Here is a 22,693-nt window from a genome sequence, read left to right as displayed (position 1 = left end):
GTCTATGGGATGGTGCGTATACAAGATCCCATGCTGCTAATCGAAAAGAGTAGCCCATGAAGTGGTGACAAAAGGTTTCCTCCCTGAATATCTGTGTGATCCTTAGCCATATGTCCGACGCCATATAACGGATAATAAAATGTGTTAAGTGCATTGTTAAATAAACCATTTCCTTCCTTCAATTTTAGAAGGCCTTGAGATATTAAACTGCAATTTTTGTATATAGCTTTATCATGTACTATTACAGATGAAGTTTAACTTGCATGGCAATTTACCCATTTTTAACAGAGTTATGGCCCTTGAACTTAGGAGATATGAAAAAAAAAATTCTGGACTTTTGTTTGCAATACCTGAAAATATTACGGTGAAATTTTGTATATAGCTTTATCATGTACCGTTACTGATCAAGTTTAACTTTCATGGTGATTTACCCACTTTTCACAGATGTTTGGCCCTTGAATTTAGGAGATATGAAAAATTATTGAGTCAGGTAGGGGACGTGTATTGCTTTAGCAGTATTCTCAAAATCCTTGTTTTAAAAAGAAATTGTATTTGATTTTATGACAAGTGCTGATATTCCAATGCAAATAAATGTACATGTATAATATATTTGGATTGTTGGTATTCAGGGTACAATTATGGTTCCAAACTAAGTGGTTCTATTGAAAATGTTTTAATACAGTCTTACCTTTTAATATATATATGTATGTATGTATGTATGTATGTATGTATGTATTGATGTATGTATTGATGTATGTATGTATTGATGTATGTATTGATGTATGAATATCTATATATTGTAAGTATGTCGAGGTTGACTGTTACATACATAGATATTAACGCACTGGCGCAGGGGATAATTAAATCCTTTCTGGCCTCACAAATTGTCCCATGCCATTGCTGGGACTCGAACCTGTGGCACCGAATTGCCCGCAAATTGCAAGACTAACCACAATGCGCTCTAAGCTATTGAGGTATCCATGTTTGTATGTATGTATGTATGTATCTATATATATTTTAAAATATAATTTGTTCTCTTAATTTTTATTTACATGTACTTCTCTTCAATATATTTTGTTTTCTTTAATAATTTGTTCTATTTTTTTCTAGTCATGTCTAATATTTTAAATTTTACTTGTTTTGCAGATGTGACTGTGAAGTTTTCTGATGGCCTTCCTGTTTTGTCTGTGCCTTTACCTTCCCGGCGTGAGCTCTGTGAATTTACCTTGAAGCCAGTCAGTCACACTGTTGGCGATTTGGTTCATTTTATTAAGGATGAAGATGGTGGTATTGACAGAGCAAGTGTTTATACAACAGGTAAATTTAAATCAGAAGAGGTGAAGAGGTGTTAAGCAGTGCTGAACTTACATTGTAATTTTATAAAGAATCGTGAATGTAGTTTTACCATAAATGTTAATCTACAACCTAAAAATGTTTCATACAAAAACTTGTGTAAATGTAAGTTATGTTTAAAATTACAAAAATAAAGTTTGCCAATTCCACTTCAGCTTATTAGCAGGACAATGGGTACAAAGATTCAGATCATATGGGCGACTATTGAAATAATTCTGAGCTTAATGAACTATGTGCAATACACAAATGTACAGGATTTAGGAAGAGTTAAGCACATATACATGTAGTAACAAAAATGTTTAAGTTAGAGAATGAAAAAAAGGATGTTTGTTTTATTTAATGACACCACTAGAGCACATTGATTTATTAATCATTGGCTATTGGATGTCAAACATTTGGTAATTTTGACATATAGTCTTAGAGAGGAAGCCCGCTACAGTTTTCAATTAGTACAAGGGATCTTTTATAGGCACCATCCGTTAGACAGGATAGCACATACCACAGCCTTTGATATACTAGTAATGGTGTACTGGCTGGAATGAGAAATAGCCCTATGGGCCCACCGATGGGGATCGACCCTAGACTGAAAGCGCATCAAGCGAGTACTTTACCACTGAGCTACGTCCCACCTCGTGTAAAAATTACAAATAAGTCGACGTGTGCCATTAGCCACAATCAGTGACTATGGGTGCGTGTGCGAGAGAGAGAGAGAGAGAGAGAGAGAGAGAGAGAGAGAGAGAGAGAGAGAGAGAGAGAGAGAGAGAGAGAGAGAGAGAGAGAGAGAGAGAGAGAGAGAGAGAGAAATCTGTCTAATTGCCGGGACTTAATATTTATTCTGATTTAGACAGGATCTTGTGTTTAGAGGGTTCTGTTTTAGAATTGAGAAAATATGCCTGCTTTTGACAGGTTTCCAGTTTGTTCAGGGTCTGGTTTAGACAGGTTTCCCTATTTGTGTTTTTGTTCAGTATATTTGATTTGTTTCTAATTGTAGTCATTTGATTTAGTGTGAAGCACAAATCAATCAAGCACATGTGTTTGGCTGAATGCAGCCCTGCTGCATGTAGCAACTCTTGTAGGTAGCACTAAACTAATTAATTTCCAGCTGGGCCGAAGTTCGAGGTGCACCGAACTTTTGATAGAGATTAACACCACAAGTCCTGTGATTGGTTATAAATGTGAGTGTGTCGGTTGTAAAAAAATTTAGTTTAAATCTGGGCTACATTTGATGTAGTACCACCGTGTCAAGTAGCCTTGTGCTTGGAACATGTATGGGGTACCTGTAAAAAAAAGTACTCAAATTTTGTGCGAAACTAGGGGTGTTGTAGAAACATCTTGTTATACCGAAAATGAGCCATGAAAGGTACCATTTTCTGCAGTTAATACTTTGAGGTAGGGGTTGTAGTACTGATATTTATGGGTCATAGTTTGGTTGATATATTGCATATAGTGTTTTTAAACACAAATGTTAACATGGTCGCCTATGGGATTTTAATTGGTATAGTCCAATCTGTAACCTATTAACAGCAATTGTTGTTTCATGTATGTAGTTTTCCATATTCTATGCCTTTGTTACATACATGTATGCATCAATTATGGAGTGCCAACAATATGATCTACAACACTAAGTTGCACTTGGAGATCCCATATGTGTCTAATTGTATAATGAGCCCAACTTTGCCATGTAAGCTTAACCATTGTGATATATAGTCATTATTAGGCCAGTGTTTCATTTAAAGGTTAAGTGAATTGCAGTGCACCATCAGGTATAAATGATGAATCTAGAAGAAACTACGCAGAATACTTTAGGCAATATTAGTGGTTCAGAATGCTGGCACATCTACATGCAATTCTTATTTCTGTGCAATTAAAGTGCACCAGGAGCAAAAACACTGACAATACAATTTAACTCGTTTTGGATTTGCCGTTGGTCATGATAAATTGTTAGTGTTGCAGTGTGGTGAAAACTAATTTGCAATTTCCACCTTAAAGCACTTGGTGTTTTTTATGGGTTTTTTTTTAAATCATGTGATCGAATAACAATTGCCGGCTTCTGTGACAGTGTAAGAAAAATAGGTGAACCAATAAGTGACAATAATGACTGTGGTGACTCACACATGGCAAAAAGATGAATGGAGAGAATATTGGAAATGAGAACAATAAAATACCAAAGGAACCAAGTATAGTTAAGATTTATAGTTACAGTCACCATACATTAATAACAATTTGGCGAACTTGATAAGAAAATTTTTAACTAAATTCAAGTAACATTTACCTAAACAATTCGTCTGCGAAATGACAAAAGGTCGTAACTACGCTTTTGGCGAGAATTCACTTTTTGGAATTTCCAGAGTTAGAATGTTCATATTCTGCATTTGTCAAAAGATTGTAACTATTGGCCTATTAGAAAGTGGTTGACTGTCACATGACAAATAGTCGTATTACAACTGGTCCAAGAAACAAAATGACAAAACGTTGTATCTACAAAGCGGGAAGCTAGAGTGGACATGACGCTCAGCATTGCATTATGTTCACACATTACATGGATTAAATGTAAATAAAACCAGTCAATTACACATGTATGCGTATTTAATCCATGTATAGATCTTGCCTCATTCCTTCAACCTGTGTTAAATTCTAGATCAAAATGTCGTAACTGACATTTTCAACGACATTTCAGGTGTAAAATGTTGTAAGTACATTTCTAGACCAGACACATAGGGTAAAACGTCCTATCTTTCGGACGTAGCTGTAATTATGGTACACCCACTATTAAGTAGTTATCACTGTTAACTGATAATATGTTCGTATAACAACGACTATAACAAAATAACGTATTTTTCGAAAAATATTCAGTTTTTTTTGTTCTTCTGTAAAATTTTGAAAAGTGTTGTTACAAGGTTTTGTCATTTCGCCGACAAATTATTTTTAAAAATAGCTACATGTATACGCCTACAACTGACACCGACAGTTTTCTAATTATCTTTTTGGAGAATTGGTAATGACATATCTTATCCAAATTCATCTTTAAACTGTATTTGGCAATTTGGCGAATGACAGCTTAAACCCTGATAGTTCACTTGTCTCAGAATAAATTGAACAGTTATAAGTTTTGCTTTCCCTTCTGCCTTAGTTACTGGTTGCTGAAGTGTAAAACATGCTTTTCCTTTCCTACATATTAAGCAAAAGTGATCCTATTTAAATTGTAATAGATCTTAATTTACCCTACAGATTGATTACATGTAATAACTTGTTCTGAATAGTTCTATACATGTATAGAGATTAACAGTGGCCTGTTAAACAAGTGGGTGTTTAATACATATTGGTGTGTACTAGTTAAAGTACATGTAGACCGGCCACGGTGGTGTAGTGATTAAGCCATTGAACATAAGGCTGGTAGGTACTGGGTTCACAGAGCAGTACTGTCTCCCACTCAGAGCGAGTTTAACAACTCGGTGGTATACTGTAGGTGTAAGGCCGTTACACTGGCTTCTGTCTCACAAAGCACTAATTCACTGTCCTGGACAAACAGCCCAGATAGCAGAGATTGTGCCCAGGACAGTGTGCTTGAACCTTAATTGGATATAGTCGCGGAAATAAGTTTAAACAAAGTACATGTACATTCTCATAGGCTTGAAAGTTCTTGGTGCATGACAGATGGATGCTTAATACATATTGGTTTGTAATACAGTACAATCTCATTGGCATTGTTTGTGCAAGAAAGTGTTTGACCCATCTGGTAGTTTGAACTACACATTCAACAGTTGCCAATGGTGCTTTTGTAACACAAGGATCCGTTGGAAAACCTCGCATATTTCTGTAAAAGCGACATGGGCGAGGTGACACAAGTGTAACAAAATCATTGCCAATTTACACAAAATCAAAGTGCGTGAAGCACAGGCGGTGATCCTTGACATGTGATTGTTGCAATCACTACATTTCATTGATCTATCCCAAACCTCGAGTAAGAAAATGTGCCAACGCTCAATCATGATTAAAGCAGGTATTAAAGTCAAACAGCATGGTTTGCCGAGGTTGACCGTTCTGTTCTGGGTGTTAGGAGTGAAGTTCATTCGTCTAGCAATTACTACATTTTAGTTGTCTGTACTTGAAAAATAATTTCAGACTGATGCTAAATTAGGGACAACAAAGTGGCACGTAGTAATGGTATTATATTGTCCTGCAATAAATTTGTTCTTACAGATTTAATTCTGAATTTATAATAACCTATTTTGCAAGTGATGTAAAATGCTGCAACATGATATTTCTTCAAACAGACCCAGCCGTTCAAGTGAAATAAGGTTGATTTTAAAAATTGGACTGGCAAATTGATTTGAGGAAAGGCTAATATTTGACCCCAGAGATATTTGAACTGCCAGCATCTAACGGAAAGGGTTTATTGGAGGGGGAAATTGTCATTTTGTTCTTGGTTTGAGCATGACCATATATTCAACTGACAGGTATTCGTGCCATTGAAATTCTACAGTGTATTTGTCCTTATACATGTAGGACTGTTAGATATGTTATGATAGAAAACCAGTGGAATGTATTTAATTAAGAATGTATTTGATATGATCAGTCCACCTGTTTTGTAACTCTCAGGGCAGGCTAAATGACTCGTGAGCAAAAACTCAAAACTCTTAGTAAAAACATTCTTAGTAAACTTAGAACAAACCTGGAGCAAGTTCTAAATATATAGTGTATATATATTATGCTAAAATTAGACATTTCAGTCGACCACTTAAAATAGTGCTGGCATCACTGTGTCTGCAAAAAAAAACACCTAACAAACCATAATGTATTCAAAACTTTTATGATAAAGAGATTATCATGAGTGGCTGTTGAAGACAGAAAAATGCAAAACAGAGAGGCAAATGTACCACGTTTTGTCTGAACTTTGGAGAGTTTTTGACAAAACAGTTTTATCTCAAGGTTTAGGATTTCTCTTTCTCCAACTGACGTGTTTTTGATTATTTTTTTGTGCATACCTAACTACATATTTGTTAAAGTAAAACAAACACAAACCCCCAACACCATCAAAGCTTAAATATTGACTTAACTGAACACAAAAACATGTACATGGAGTACATTGTTTTTGCCACTACCATTGGTGGCCAACCACTCAATACAATTTAGGTTTATTAAATATTCAACGTATATCAAATAACCTTGGGAAATTGATGCCTGTGGAATGTGGAATTCATATTACTTAGTATTCGACAACTTTTGTTAGTCCAGTTACAGTAGGCTTTGTAAGCATAAAGTGAGTGATCAATGACTAAATGGTGGCTTTCTGTGTGTCAGCTGTCTGTCTAGTGGAAAGACATGTCAGTCTATCACACTGGAAAATGATGGATGTATTTTGTCCGGTTTGCTAGGAAAATAGTTATCTCTTTTAAAAGAGACATCAAACTTGTTTAAGACACCACTAGAACACATGGATTTATTAATGATGAACTATTAGATGCCAAACATTTCATAACTCTGAAATATAGTTTTAATGGAAACCCCCATTACATTTTTCCATTAGAAGTAATGGATATTTTATATAAGCACTTTCCCACAGATAAGACAGCACATACATGTACCATGGTCTTTGATACACCAGTTGTGGGGCACTACCTAGGATAGAAAGAAAGAAAAAACCCAAACACAGAATGGATCCACTGAGGGGTTTTGATCCCATGACCAAAGCAGTTCAGATGAGTGCCTTACTGACTGAACCACAATCCGTATTTTCCCATGTATTATGCGCACCGGTGTATAATGCGCACCCCCCACTTTGAACGTTTATTCCAAGAAAAAAAACATGAACCACAATATAATGCGCACCGTTTTTTCAAACCACAAAATCGACAGTGAATGCAAGATGTACTGCTTTCCCCGTCACCAAAATTAACGAAAACTTTGGAAAAGCGAAAGAAGCGGTATATTCAAGAAACCAAGAAACCAAACTCCAGTTAGGTATTTGAGTACATAGACCTACATGTCAAATTAAACAAAGGCTAGTACTTGCGTACTTACATGTCACAGACTCACACGTGCATAAATCAAAACAAAGTTATATACCCCATACACTGTAAATGACTAATAAATATACGAAAACAAAAATATAGCATATTACATTTCGTTCTCGTGGCTAACGTGAATGCGCGAGATTTCTAAATTTATAATAGTGTGGTATATTTCCGGTTTGCCGGAAATGGCCGAATTAAATCTCATGGAAATTAAAAATATTTACGGTCCAGTTTTGTCATTTTTGTGCATTTTTTGGAGAGGCATGGATACTTTTGTAGATTTATTTTGTATTTATTACAACCATCACAAGTGAAAAGCGATTTTTAAGAGGGTTTTGGCGTTTCGTTGTAATGAACACTGTCAATAACCTGTAAAGTAACGTAAACTACCGATCGGTGATTTTTCATGGGTGATCGCTGGACATTTTTAAAAGAAATTTTTTCTGTTACTATGTACAGTGCGCACCCCCATTTTTAACCTGTATTTTCTGGAAAAAAAGTGCGCATAATACACAGGAAAATACGGTACACATGTAGATTCTACCCATACAAATACCAGGACAAAGTGGTTGTAAGATTTGATTTCAGTCAGTTGTCTTGTTAATAATTTAATGCGTTTTGAGATCCATGTGCATGCAATACAGCTTCTATATCGTATGACATGGTTTGTTATATAGAGGATTCATCATGATTGGGGTTTTTAATATTGTTCAAAATATCAATCGAGTCTATTGTTAATCAGTATTTGTCAAGGCTCTACCGAGACAAATAATGATTAACTAGACGAGGTTGATATTTTACATATTAAAAAACACGAGTAGCGAATTCTATTTATCCTATAACACTCTAAAATAACATTTTCCATTTGATGTTTAGTAAATCATATAGTACTAAAGTTGCTTCCATCAATAATATGATGTTATTACAAATTAGTTTGACGTCACACATTTTAACTAAATCTTATGAAAATGTTATACTCATGTATAAAGGTCTTGTTGGCTTGTAAACAAATTACCTATATTGACAGCAACACATTATGCCCTAAAAACCTTACAAATAGGCATATACCTTTGAATATGCATACAATTATTAACCAGGTTAATACACTAAATTATCACATGGGTTTATGGCATGGATATCATGAGTAAGTTATAGGATAAATATATATATATATATATGAAAGACTGGAGATTGGATTGGGTGACCGATATATGTATCGTTTGTGACACAATTGCTTGCTTCATCCATTTCTTAAGACAACTCAATGGACCGTGATCAGAATGAATTGGCTCCCTTATTGGCAGTGATGTTGAACTACTTCAATGTTATTCTACTACATCTGTGTGGAAAATTGATGACAAATCAGTCAGTATCAATAGTGTCCTATATCCAGCCCTCACAAAATGTTTGTGGTCATTAATGTAGTATTATAGTGTCACTATTTCTTCAATAAACAAGATAATTAGATTGGCAGTGAAGATATCAAGATGTCAGCTTGCTAATTGTATTAAGAAATGATGTCCTTTCATCCTTTAATGGCAGAGTTCTATAGACTGAGATCATGGTTGACTGGTCTGGTTCTAGTTTGATTCAGTGTTTTGAAAACCAGTAAGAACCTCTGCATGCAGGCATTCCAAAGATATTGTTAATTTATCATTTCAGTTAATTGTGACTAAAGAAGTGTCCTTATGTTTTAAAGTAACAAGCTGCTTACTATATGTAGATGTCTTTGTTGACCTAATTAAATTATAATGTAATTAATCAATAATTATGTATTGTTATGGTTAATTATGTTTTAAAATAAGAGGCTGCTTATTAAAGTACTGGGCGGGACACACATTGTAGCCCAGTGGTAAAGCACTTGCCTGGTGTGCGGTCAGTCTAGGATCCCTGTTTCTAGGCCCATTGGGCCATTTCTTGTTACAGCCAGTGCTCCACAACTGGTTTAACAAAGGCTGTGGTATGTACTATCCTGTCTGTGAGATAATGTATATATAAAAGATTCCTTGCTGGTAATAAAAAAAGAATAGCCCCTGGAGTGTTGGCATCGGGTTTCCTCTTTAATTATATCTGTGAACCTATATGTCCGATGCCATATAACCATTGTTAAAATGTGTTGAGTGCATCATTAAATAAAACATTTCTTTGTGTTTTAAGTACATTCCTGAACAATTGTAAATAGTATGTAATGTAGTCGTCCATTGCTAAATGGAGGCGAGATGTAGCCCAGTTGTAAAGTGCTCGCCTAATACGTAGTCATTCTGGAGTTGATCCCCGTCGCTGGGCCCATTGGGCTATTTCTCGTTCCAACCAGTACACCACAACTGGTATATCAAAGGCCATGTTGCTATCCTGTCTGTTGGATGGTGCATATAAAAGATCCCTTGCTACTAATGGAAAAATGTAGCAGGTTTTTTCTGTAAGACTATATGTCAGAATCATCAAATGCTTTGATATTCACTAGCCCATGATAAATAAATTAATGTGCTCTAGTGGTGTTGTTAAACAAAACAGACTTTTAACATTAACTTCCATCGTTAAATGCAACATTCCTTTAATCATGCAATGTAGTCGGAACATTTTACTGTGAAACAGAGCCAGTGCAGATGCTACAGTATACGCATCTGATGAAACTGTGTGCTAAAATAATTTTCAGCTTCATTGAATGCAAACTCCATTTCTTTGATTTTAATTCCCTTTAGTGCTGAATATACATTATGCACATGGCGATATAAATGTGCACACTTGAGGTAAAGCTAAGTTGATTTTTTATTATATAACTAGTATATCATGAGTCAGTAAAAGATTATTTGATAATAACTGATAACAAAAATAGCCATGTGGGGGAGGCATATTTCTGTTTTCTATCTCTGGGGCAGGTCATAGCCCAGTGGTAAATAAAACACTCGCCTGATGCACGGTCGGTCTGCTATTGATTCCTGTCTGTGGCCAATTGGACTATTTCTCGCTCCAGCCAGTGCACCATTGTTCCAGCCAGTGCACCATGACTGGTATATCAAAGGCCTTTGTATACATGTGGTATCCTGTCTGTGGCATGATGCATATAAAAGATCCCTTGCTACTACTGGAAAATGTAGCGGGTTTCCTCTCTAAGACTATGTCAAAATTAGCAAGTGTTTGACGTCCAATAGTCGATGATTAATAAATCAATGTGCTCTAGTGGTGTTGTTAAATAAAACATTTTTTCTTTTCTTTTCAGTCTCCAACTTATACATTTTTGTTACTACATGTGTATGTGCTTAACTCTTCCTAAATCCTGTACATTTGTGCATTGCACATAGTTCATTAAGCATAGAATTATTTCACTAGTCTCCCATATGATCTGAATCTTTGTACCCATTGTCCTGCTAATAAGCTGAAGTGGAATTGGAAATGCCATTCTTTTGGAAATAATTATTGTAATTAGAGCATGTATGGCATCGGAAAAACATCTTCCTCCCGTGTCTCACCTGTTACAGTACGTTTCCTGTTGTCCGTCTTTGAACCTCGGGGGAATCTATTTCAGTCCATTGTTAGCATCAGCCTTGTCAGCAGAGGTTGCAAAAAAAACAGGAGCCACCATAAAATGTTGAGCTAAATACCCTGTAGTTGATAGGTTATCTAAAGAAAAGTGTGCCGGTTGTCATCTATATCTATCCAGCCATAATTTCTTGTCATTTTGTTTTTATTTTTTATTCAGCCTATCTTATGATGTTTTCTTAGCCTTGAGGAAGGAAGGAAATGTTTTATTTAATGATACACTCAACACATTTTATTTATGGTTATATGGTGTCGGACATACGATGTCGGACCACACAAATATTGATGAAGGAAACGCGCTGTCGCCACTTCATGAGCTACTCTTTTCGATTAGCAGCAAGGGATCTTTTATATGCACTATCCCATAGACAGGATAGCACATTATTGTTACATGAGCTATGAAAGGCTTTAAGGGTCTGATTTTAGGAACCAATCTGTTGCCTCCATGTATAAGCCGACTCTCTTCTTGAGCAAAGTATTTTTAGACCTCAAAACATGGCAATATACAGTATATTAAAATAGTCACATTTCGTTTGGTGTTTAGTATATAGTTTAAAGTTCTACCTACATGTATCTGTGAGTATTAATCTCAATGTATGTTTGTAAACTAAATTAATCATAAATTTTACATCGCTCATGATTTTTTTTCCCCACCAAGATGAACATCAATGAAGTGACACCAAAAACATTTGTGGCAGCCAAGAAATTTTATTCTTGTACTTTATATATTAAAAACAAATTAATATGAAATATTAATGATGAAAAGCAACACAAAACACAATCTACCAACTGATCCCACTACAAGATTGGCAACTTCAGTTACAGTGAACTGTTTGTAAATTTATATTCAGTAAAGTACTCTACAGACCATGATAGTTTGTTCATTATAGAAGTACAGTCAAACCGATAACACAATCTTGAAGGGGACGAGGAAACATTTCGAGTTTCAGAGAGTTTGAGTTTTTGAAATTAATATATGAGTTCAAATTTGAAACAGGAAGTAAATGATATAATGAACGTTGATATATTTTGCAGATGTCAAAATATGGCAAAACGTAACAAATAAAACTTAATGCCAAATAACACTCAGTACATTTCTTTTTCACAAAATTATTTTAAATTATTTTAATTATTTTAAATAAGAAAAATCATTAAAAAGGACTAATGCAAATCATGATCTAACTTTTATTAAAAAAAAGAAAGAAACGGCGCTAACAATAATTACACGTGCTCTTTGAAGTTAACCAGACTGTCTCTAATTATGTATTACGTAGCAAGGCTATGAACACCGACAACCAAACAGTTCATTCTGCTTAATCAGCGATCTATTATTCTGTAACTATCACCTTAATCCTCGACTGCCTAGACCACCCGAGACAGGCTCGCTTCGTCTAATTGACCTGATTGACAATTCATTCATCTTTATAATACTATCAGCAATGACAGTTTGATCAGTGCACACGTGTCGAGTTTTGAAGGTGCCTAATCTATTAATTCTTTATGGCACGACTGAAGAATTAGGTCGAAAGATGTTTATTGAGTGTTCGAAGTTTGAGTTTTCGAATTTGGCCGGGACCGTTGCTTTAGGTCAAGAGATCAAAGTTTTCGAGAAATCGAAGGTGAAGTTATTGAAGTTTGACTGTAGTTCGTTGTATACATTTGCATAAGTTGGTCATTAATATATAGGTAGATAAAACGGGACTTTACGATCAGTTCGTTATATGCAGTAGTTCGTTCTAAGCATGTTTGTTATAAGTGTACTTTACTGTACATGTATATATAATTACAATGGATACCTAACTCTATTTTGTAGTGGAGGGCGGGATGTAGCCCAGTGGTAAAGCCTTCGCTTGATGCACGGTCGGTCCAGGATCATTCCCCGTCGATGGACCCATTGGACTATTTCTCATTCCAGCCAGTGCTCCACAACTGGTGTAACAAACGCCGTGGTATGTACTATCCTGTCTGTGGGATGGTGCATATAAAAGATCCCTTTCTGCTAATCGAAAAGAGTAGCCCATGAAGTGGCGATAGCGGGTTTCCTCTCTCAATATCTGTGTGGTTCTTAACCATATGTCTGATGCCATATAACCGAAAATAAAATGTGTTGAGTGCGTCGTTAAATAAAACATTTCCTTCCTTCCCATTTTGTAGTGATGCACTGCTAGCAGTACCTTCTTTTTTTTCAACTTGCAGACTTAAATTTTAGATGCATTAATATTAGTATTATCACTTGGATTATTCAGTTATTGGAAAAGAAAGAAATGTTTTATTTAACGACGCACTCAACACATTTTATTTACTTTTATATGGCGTCAGACATATGGTTAAGGACCACACAGATTTTGAGAGGAAACCCGCTGTCGCCACTACATGGGCTACTCTTCCAATTAGCAGCAAGGGATCTTTTATTTGCGCTTCCCACAGGCAGGATAGCACAAACCATGGCCTTTGTTGAACCAGTTATGGATCACTGGTCGGTGCAAGTGGTTTACACCTACCCATTGAGCCTTGCAGAGCACTTACTCAGGGTTTGGAGTGGGTATCTGGATTGAAAATCCCATGCCTCGACTGGGATCCGAACCCAGTACCTACCAGCCTGTAGACCGATGGCCTACCACGATGCCACCGAGGCCGGTCCAGTTATTGGATGATTTTCAGTAACATGTATCTGCTGTTACAAGCCTCTGAACATTAAACATTTCCATAAGCCATTTATGGGTTACACAAAAATAAATCCAGGTAATCCTTTTTCTTTTTTATGTAACCCATTAAGGCATTATGTCCATATAAATGATGCCCTACTTGTAATACGTTAATGAAAATCAAGTTATGCAGAATTAGATTTGCTTAAGCAGTGTGCAAATGAAATTATCTTTCTTGCAGTTTTTGGAGGCCAGAATTACATTAAACATATTGTTCATGTTAGCATTGTTACAGTGAAACCCTACCCAATGACCACCCAACTATAAAGATCAGTATTTTAAAGAAAGAAATATTTTCTTATTATTTTATAGTAAAAAATAGCATTAAGTCAGACCTAATGGTCTTTTGCAATACATTTTGACCCCATCAATACGACTACAGCATAACCGTGTCTGTTATGCTAGGCTCAGACTACCAACTGCCAGCAGAAAGTTGGCCAACTCGATGGTTGCTTTGTAATTTTCCACAACTGCCAACTTACGACGGGTGTGCTCAGTTAAACAACTAATGGGTTATACAATGAGAATTGAGTTGTAAAAGCATTCAGACCGTTGTAGAAGTCGTGACAGCAGAAAGTTGGCCAACATTCTGCTGGCAGTTGGTAGTCTGATCCTAGAATTTATACAAGCGACAAATAATAGAACTTGCCTTGCTGTCTTAATAATGGTGTTAAAGTTAATTATATGTGATGCTCAAATAAGTCATTAAAGATTCTTATTTTGAATTAGCTAGATGTACAAAGGTACAAGTATTACTTCTGTACTAGGAAGCAGTTGGTTTACAAATTAGCACAATGACATGGCCAATTTCTGGAATTTTATTTTGTAACTTGCACATAATCCTATTGAAACGTAGCAGTTGAATAATAGCAGTTACATAGATGGAATAATTACTTCGAACAGTCACATAACCCAAAAGTCACATATCTTTATTACCATTGTGTCAGTGGATGCCCCAATAGACCAGAAGAGTGTCATTTGTCGAGATAATTATTAATCTCTGTTGTGTAATAACTAAGAAAATGGCGTGTGTCCAGACTCACAAATGACTGAAGTAGACTCAATAATTCTTGTAGTTTAATGTACATGCCAATTCACCGTCGTAACCTATTAATTTTATCATATGAGACAATATTGATGACAGTAAGGGTGGGAATGGTGTTAAGTTAATAAAATACCCGATCAGTATATACCAAACAACAGTATTTATATTGGTAATTCAATATGAAGATCACCCCACCATTAAGACCAATATTATTAAGTCCCATGGATGGTCACAATAGCAGAGTTTCACTGTATATCAATAAAGGATGATTTATTGTTTTTATTATCCCCTCGCCACATGTCTAGCTCCATTTTTCACTAACTATTAGTCCTAGATCAATGAAACTTGGTTTATAGTTTTACCTATGGATGTTCATCATAACAGATGTGGAAAAAGGTTAAACGTTTTTAATTGAGTTACTTTTGTGTTTAGTTCCAATGTTAAAGTTTTGAGTATAGCTCCATTTGTCATAAACTGTAAGTCCGAGATCGATGAAACTTGTTTTATAATTGTTTCTATGGATGTTCATCACAATACATGTAAAAACACAAATTAAAGAAATTAAAAAATATATATTATCATTATTTTTTAATTAACATGCATTGAGATAACCATACATGGATGCAGCTATCAGTGACATCAAATAAGTTTATGGTAGACGAGACTTTAATTCTGTAGATTTGTTGTAATGAGTTTAAATGTATGAAACTTTCAGGATTTTTTGTATTCCCGACTGAAAATACCATTGAAATACATGATGATTATTATTATTTTTAATTTTCATTTCATTTCAATTTATTTTCATGCTTATATCCAATTTAAGGTTCAAGCACGCTGTCCTGGGTACACAGCTATCTGGGCTGTCTGTCCAGGACAAGAGGGTTAGTTGTTAATTGTTAGTGGTTAGTGAGAGAGAAGAGGGTGTAGTGGCCTTGCACAGGTCTACCCATTGAGTTGTTAAAACTCACTCGGTGGGAGCCGGTACCGAGCGTCGAAACCTGTACCTACCAGACTTATGTCCGATGGCTTAACGATGCCGCCACCGATGCCGCCACCGAGGCTGGTTTTGTTTTTTCTTTAGGTGTACACGACATGTTAGAGATTGCTTCCCCTGTGTTGTGGGTATTGTCTTGCCATTAATTAACTTTTGTCGGAGCTAAACAGCAGTTAACATGATTCATTAGTCTTTGTCAGGGCAGACTGTGATAAAACCAAATGGTCTTCAGTGAAATAATCAAACTAAGTCACAGATGTAACACATTGATACTCTGGTTTTCATTCAGATCGGAGATATTCCACTTTTGACTTACATACATGTACATTGTGTATTGTGTAGGTGATGCAGAAAAAAAAAAAAAAAAAAAAAAAAAAATTCCCACGGGATATGTTTGTTAGATGAACAGTAAGTATATCATGGAGTCATTTCATTTGCATTCTGAACTGCATGTAGTTATAAAGAAATTTGAAAAATTCTCAGCTAAAAATTTACCCAAACCCAACAAAACCCAGTTAGTACAGCTCTTTATACTATGCTACTCAAGTGGGAATATACCAAATACATGTAATGATAAACATTTTGGATGTTCCATACATCACTTGACATATGTTTTTTCAAATATCCTTTAGTGAAAGTTGAGTGTTATATGTTTTAACATGCATGTAACTATCAAATTTTTATATTAATTTTTGTCATCTATTGTTTCATTCAAATACCTGTGTTTAACACACAACAGCTCATATGTTTTGTGCTGGGGTGTTTTGTTGAACATTCCTTCCTTCCATTATTTTTAGGTTAAAGTAACTATTGGGACATAAACTTATAACCACAATTACACAGAATCCAATATTCAATGATTATGAAAGCTTTGCCTAAGTTTGCCTTGGCTTGTTGGCAACGGTCATTTATTGGAATGTTTGGCATCAGTGAGGCCAACCATAAGGATATTGTTTGCTGAAACATGACTCAGTCACATTTTGTGTATGTGTATGCATTGGGAGGGTTTTCGGGGGTCAAACCCCTCCCTACTCAAACATGTTTTCTTTTCCAGGGAACCATATCTCAACACCACTCCCCCCATAAATGTCGCTGGCCACAGTCCAGATCTGCCCAGACTAAAATTCCTGCACACTCACCTGGTTTTCACTTTTAATTATGATGTAAAATATTTCAAGACAGTATAAACCAAACCCTTTAAAACAAGTAGCTTTTTAATGCAAATGAATAGATATACTATTAGTGTAAAAATTTATTTTGGAAAAATTATAATTTATCCTCTAAAAACAAGTGCTTTATTTACTATTAAAAATGACCATTTTAGCAGATTTGACAATATCTCTAAGCCAAAACACTTCTAAAATGATGGGGCGGGACGTAGCTCATTGGTACAGTGCTTGCTCGATGCGCCGTCAGTCTGGGATCGATCCCCATCGGTGGGCCCATTGGGCTATTTCTCGTCACAGCCAGTGCACCACGACTGGTATATCAAAGGCCATCGTATGTGCTATCCTGTCTGTGGGATGGTGCATATAAAAGATCCCTTGCTGCTAATCGGAAAGAGTAGCCCATGAAGTGGCGACAGCGGGTTTCCTCTCAATATCTGTGTGGTCCTTAACCATGTCTGACGCCATATAACCGTAATTAAAATGTGTTGAGTGTGTACTTAAATAAAACATTTCATTCTTTCTTTTTTTCTAAAATGGTAGCTTGAAGGACAAAATACAGAATGATTTCAAGGACGTGCCTATACAAATTAAGAAAGATGTACTCTTTGTTTCCTTGGGGGGGGGGGGGGGGGGCATTTAGCTCAGTCGGTTGAGTACTCCATTCACCGTATTGGGGTTTTTCTCGTTCGAACCAGTGCACCACAACTGGTCAAAGGCCATGGTATGTGCTTTCCTGTCTGTGGGGAAAGTGTATATAAGATCCCTTGCTGCATTAGGAAATATGTTGCACATTTCCTCTGATAACTATGGGTCAGAATTACTAAATGTTTGACATCCAATAGCTGATGATTAATTAGTCGATGTGGTCTAGTGGTGTCGTAAAACAAAACAAACTTTTGTTTCCTGGGAAAGAGATGTAATTCTGTGCAGTGGGTCGTATGATTGATTCTTAATTGTAGACACATAGGGTTTTAATTTTCCATTATTTCCTAGGTCATCCAATACTTCACAGCTGGTTTATCATAGGCCATAATTATGTGCTATCCTATCTGTGAAAAAGTGCAAGTAAAACAATAATTGGTAAGAGTAGCCCTAATGACAAAAACAGGTTTCTTCTCTCTTTTAGTAGAATCTGCTGATGAAATTGTGTTTGGATGTCATTTAAATACATGTTTGTATTAACAAACAATCCTTTCCTTTTTATATTCTCTGTGGCCATAACATCCTTTTTATAATGTTACAGTGCCCCCCCTCCCCCCCCCGTGTTTGTGGTAAAGTGAATAATGCTTAGCAGCAACTGGCAAAACTCATCAGCTATTTACCCACACACTTAGGCCATTAAGCACCCAATGAGAATAATAAATACAGCTAGAAATCCCAGTTTTAGCACCTAATAAAAATATTAAACACTTGATTCATCATTCCGTCATGGGCAGATCTCACTGGAGAACACAGATTGCCTTCCTAAGACAGCCATGCTTCAATTTTTCGGTGGACATAAGCACATGTGATATGATTGATTGATTGATACTATTCCCTGTTGATATATGATTTATTTATTTATTTATTTATTTATTTATTTATTTATTTATTTTTAATTTTTCCATTTTTATTAACATGATATCCACATACCGGGTACATAAAAAACAAAAAACCTACATTTTAAATAAGTTGTGGCAAATTAAACAAAATTTGGTGAATCTATCAGGATTACAGGAACAAAAAGCAATAGTCTTTGTTATAATAAGTGTTTAGTAACCAAAACAATTGCATTAATTGGATCGTTATTTCTAGTTAAAAAACCAAGATTAACATTTTGTTTATTAAATTTAATATTACCACCAGTTTTTATATAAATCCAATTTTGAATATCAGTCCAGATAGAGTTGACCAATGTACATTCCCAAAATAAATGAGTCATTGTACCAAGTTCTAAATTACAAAAACTACACATTGGAGAAGAAATATAACCAATTTTGTATAAATATGTATTTACTGGAAGTATATTATGGATTATTTTAAACTGAAACCAACGTAACTCACTGCTTTCCATGCATCGTAATGGAATTTTATTTATCATTTCCCATTCAGCATCAGAAAAAATACAATTTAATATTTTTTCCCATTTTAAGTTACATGCTAATTTTGAAAAAGACGAACTTAATAATTTATTATAATAATATCTACTTCCTCTAACAGTTGTTTTCAATTGTCTCATATTGTATGGTAATATGGGAGAGGTAATTTTATTTATCTGTTTAACTTTACACAATTTAAGATATTGTTTTACTACACTAATAAAACCTTGGTATGTTAGAAAATCAATATTGAGCTTATATATAGATTTAAATTTGTTGTAAGATAAAAAAAAAAAAAATTCACTTAATAAGTCGTTAATAAATTTTATTCCAACCTCATACCAATCCTTATGAAATAAAGTGTTTCCATTTATCTTTATATTGTTGTTATTCCAAATATACTCTGTCAATATCTCTTCAGATGTCATCTTAGATTTGCATTTTTTAAGATATAAACTCCATGCTATTAATGTATCTCGCCAAAAAGAATTATAAATATACTGAGAATATCGATCTATTCTTTCAGAGTCAAATTCCATTACATTGGTTAAAAATTTATACCTTTGAATAATTAATTCCTTCCATTTTGATTCAATTTTAACTAATCTTTTAATCCAGGTTATTTTTTGGGCTTTTATGAAATCTTTAATTATAGGGACTTTAATGCCACCATCTTTTAGATATTTTGACATTTGAATATGTTTAACTCTGTCAGGTTTTCCATTCCATATAAAAAGAAAGAACTGTCGCTGAAGAATTTCAATATCATCATTATGTGGGTTTGGAATAGCAGAAAATAAATGATTTAATTCAGGTAGAATCAGACTCTTTAGTATTATATTTCTACCTAACGGTGTTAAAGTTCTACTAGACCAAATTTTTAATAGGTTTTTTATGGAATTTATTTTACTTTTATAATTAATCTGTACCATATTTTCTAAGTTCAATATCAAATTTTATACCTAATAAATCAAAAGTTTCTGTCCCATAAAAATTCCATTCTTTACACAATTTATATCTACTTTTTTTTTTATATAACCTATCCATATTAATTTTGTTTTGTCTACATTAACCTTGAGGCCTGAAAATCTTGCATAAAACTCTAATGTTTTTAGAACTGCATAGAGGCTTTTTTCTGTTCCATCTAAAATTACTGTTGTGTCGTCAGCAAACTGGGTTAATAAAATTTCTATATTTCCTACTGTTATACCTTTTATATCTTTCTAGTTTTTAACATCCTATTGAGAAGTTCACCACAAATGAGAAAAATATATGGAGATATCGGGTCCCCCTGATAGCAACCTCTTTCCAATTTAAAAAATGATGAAGCAAAACCATTAACAAGAATAGCAGACTGAGAGTCCTTATGGAAAATAAAAATCCCATTTTTGTATTGAAGGCCCAAAACCAAAATATTTAAGAACATTATAAATAAATTCCCAGTCTACCGAATCAAATGCCTTTTCAAAGTCGATTAACAATAATAAGCCAGGAATTTGTTACTTCACCAATATATCTTCCCGACATGAAACCTTTTTGTTCTTCACCGATTATCATTGGCAACACTGATTTTATTCTTTGTGCTATATAGCAGCTGATGCAATTTTATATGAAACATTTAATAAGGAAATGGGTCTCCAATTTTTAAAATATTGTTTAGGTTTATTTCCCTTTGGAATACATGTAATAATTCCTTGTTTTTGAGTAATAGAAAGATTTTCTGTTTGATAAGCATAATTTAAGGATCGTAATAAATATTTATTCAAGTCAGTCCAAAATGTTTTGAAAAATTCAACAGTGAAACCATCAGGTCCCAGACTTTTTTCATTTTTCATATTTTTTAATACTGTTAGTATTTTAACATAGGTTAATTCCCCTTCAAGTTTTTCTGCATCATCTTGAGTAAGTTTGGTAAGATTATTATCTTCAAATAATTCATTCAAATTTATGTCGCTTATATCTTTTTTAGAATACAATTTCTTATAAAATGTTTTTGTTTCATGTAATATATCTGATGTTTTTGAAATGATTTTGCCATCTTGAGTTTCCAATTCAATAAATGATTTGTTTAAAAAATGTCTTGATTCCAACTTTAACAAATATTTTGTGGGTTACTCACTTTTTTCTATCCATCTTGCTTTAGATCTTATACAGTTTCCTTTTGCTTTTTTAATGCTAATATCTTCTAATTTACTGTTTATGTCTTTGATTTCTTTTATCAGATTATTTTTTATTTCAGTATCATTTATAGCATCTAGTTCTTTTGTCAAGTTGTCAAGTTTAGAATTTAGGTTAATTTCATCTTCCATTTGAATCTTTTTTTTAGTTGAAGAATATAAAATTGTTTTTCCGCGTATCGTAAATAATGTTTCCCACAGTAACTGGTCATATATAGTAAACTCTGTTTTTTTATAATCAGTATCTGCATACTGTTCAAGAGTTTCTTTTATTGTTTTTTTAATTAAACTTACATATTTATGGTCATTTAATAATGAGTTGTTAAATTTCCAAAAACCTTTTCCTCTTTCAATTTCATTTAATTTTAATTTTAAAATAATTGGTGAATGATCTGGTCTAAAACTTGGTAGACCATTTATGTCTATATTTAATACTAGCAAATTTCCAAGACTGTTATTAAATTTATTTATTACTTTAAATTCAAAATTATTATTAAATAATATTGCTACTCCTCGAGCATTAGATTTGTATGAACTAAAATAACATTCACTATAACCCCATTGTTGTTTGATAATTTGTTCTTGATCTTTTGCAAAATGTACATCTTGGAGGCAATATATAGAGGCTTTTCTACTTTTTAAATATTGAAAAATCTCCTTTCTTTTAAATTTGTCGTTTAAAACTCTGCAGTTCATCGAAAATATAATTATATCATTATCCATTTTATAGTAAACAGTTTTTTAGAAATACAGTTTAGTTTTAGTAAGACACATTTCCTGTAAGACCTCAAAATCCTGTTAGAGAAAAGATACTCGTACCTATAAAATTGTCTAAATAAATACATGATTTATGCCTTATAGGGACTATCCTGAGTTTGCTGTTATTGTAAAATATTTTTGACTAATGGAGTTCTTTTGGCAACTAAAATTACATATTAAATACCTTTTCTTGTTTGGAATACCAGTGTCTGTATATCCAATGTGTTTGCAGGTGTGTGCTAATGTTAGTAGCATTGGCCAGAGCTTTAGATCTCACTAATTTGGACACAACGGGGACTTTTTGTCTTTTCTGAACACAGGAAGGTTGTTGTAGTTCTGTACTGTCATTAACTGCTAATGAAGAGTTGTCAGTATTCAGAAATGCATTTCAAGTTATTTTAATCGTAATTAAGCTTAATATTTTTGTGGTTTTGAGGTGAAATATTTTGAGCTTAGCATGTCTGTACTTAATTTGGGCTTGATTATTTTGAGCTACTGTATTTTTGGCACCATGTTTATCACCTTGACTTTGATGCAGTCTAAAGCCCTGATTGACAGCAGTCATTTTGTATTTTACTTTATAATATATATTTTTTCATATGTACAAAATTATTGGAAGATAAAATCCAGTTTGGGCTACTACAAATATTAGGATAACAAGAAACACCTTGTTTATACAGACACTCATATTCTAAACAAGAAAGTACCATTAATGTGTAATTTTAGTCCTCTAAAAGGTTCCATATATCGTAAACATGTTAAATGGATAATAAACTCAGAATACGTGTAATTCCTTTAAAGCTTTGTGGTAGATGGCCAGGGCTTCTAGAATTTTATAAAAATCAACTAGCCATTGGAT

General features: G+C 34.2%; 1 protein-coding gene across 1 annotated transcript in view; it reads left to right on the top strand.

The window, feature by feature from the left end:
- The window catches only part of LOC121378481 (calcium uniporter protein, mitochondrial-like), a 108,516-nt gene that overhangs the window by 27,166 nt on the left and 58,657 nt on the right, over nucleotides 1-22,693 (top strand). Inside the window, exon 3 of the mRNA XM_041506669.1 lies at nucleotides 1,147-1,317. Within this exon, the coding sequence (XP_041362603.1) occupies nucleotides 1,147-1,317 (171 nt within the window). The remainder of the gene's footprint in view (nucleotides 1-1,146; nucleotides 1,318-22,693) is intronic.

Source organism: Gigantopelta aegis, chromosome 8 (genome assembly GCF_016097555.1).
Source record: "Gigantopelta aegis isolate Gae_Host chromosome 8, Gae_host_genome, whole genome shotgun sequence".
In the NCBI taxonomy this organism is placed as follows: domain Eukaryota; kingdom Metazoa; phylum Mollusca; class Gastropoda; order Neomphalida; family Peltospiridae; genus Gigantopelta; species Gigantopelta aegis.
Note: the sequence above shows the minus strand (reverse complement) of the source record. Positions and strands in the feature narration are given on the sequence as shown.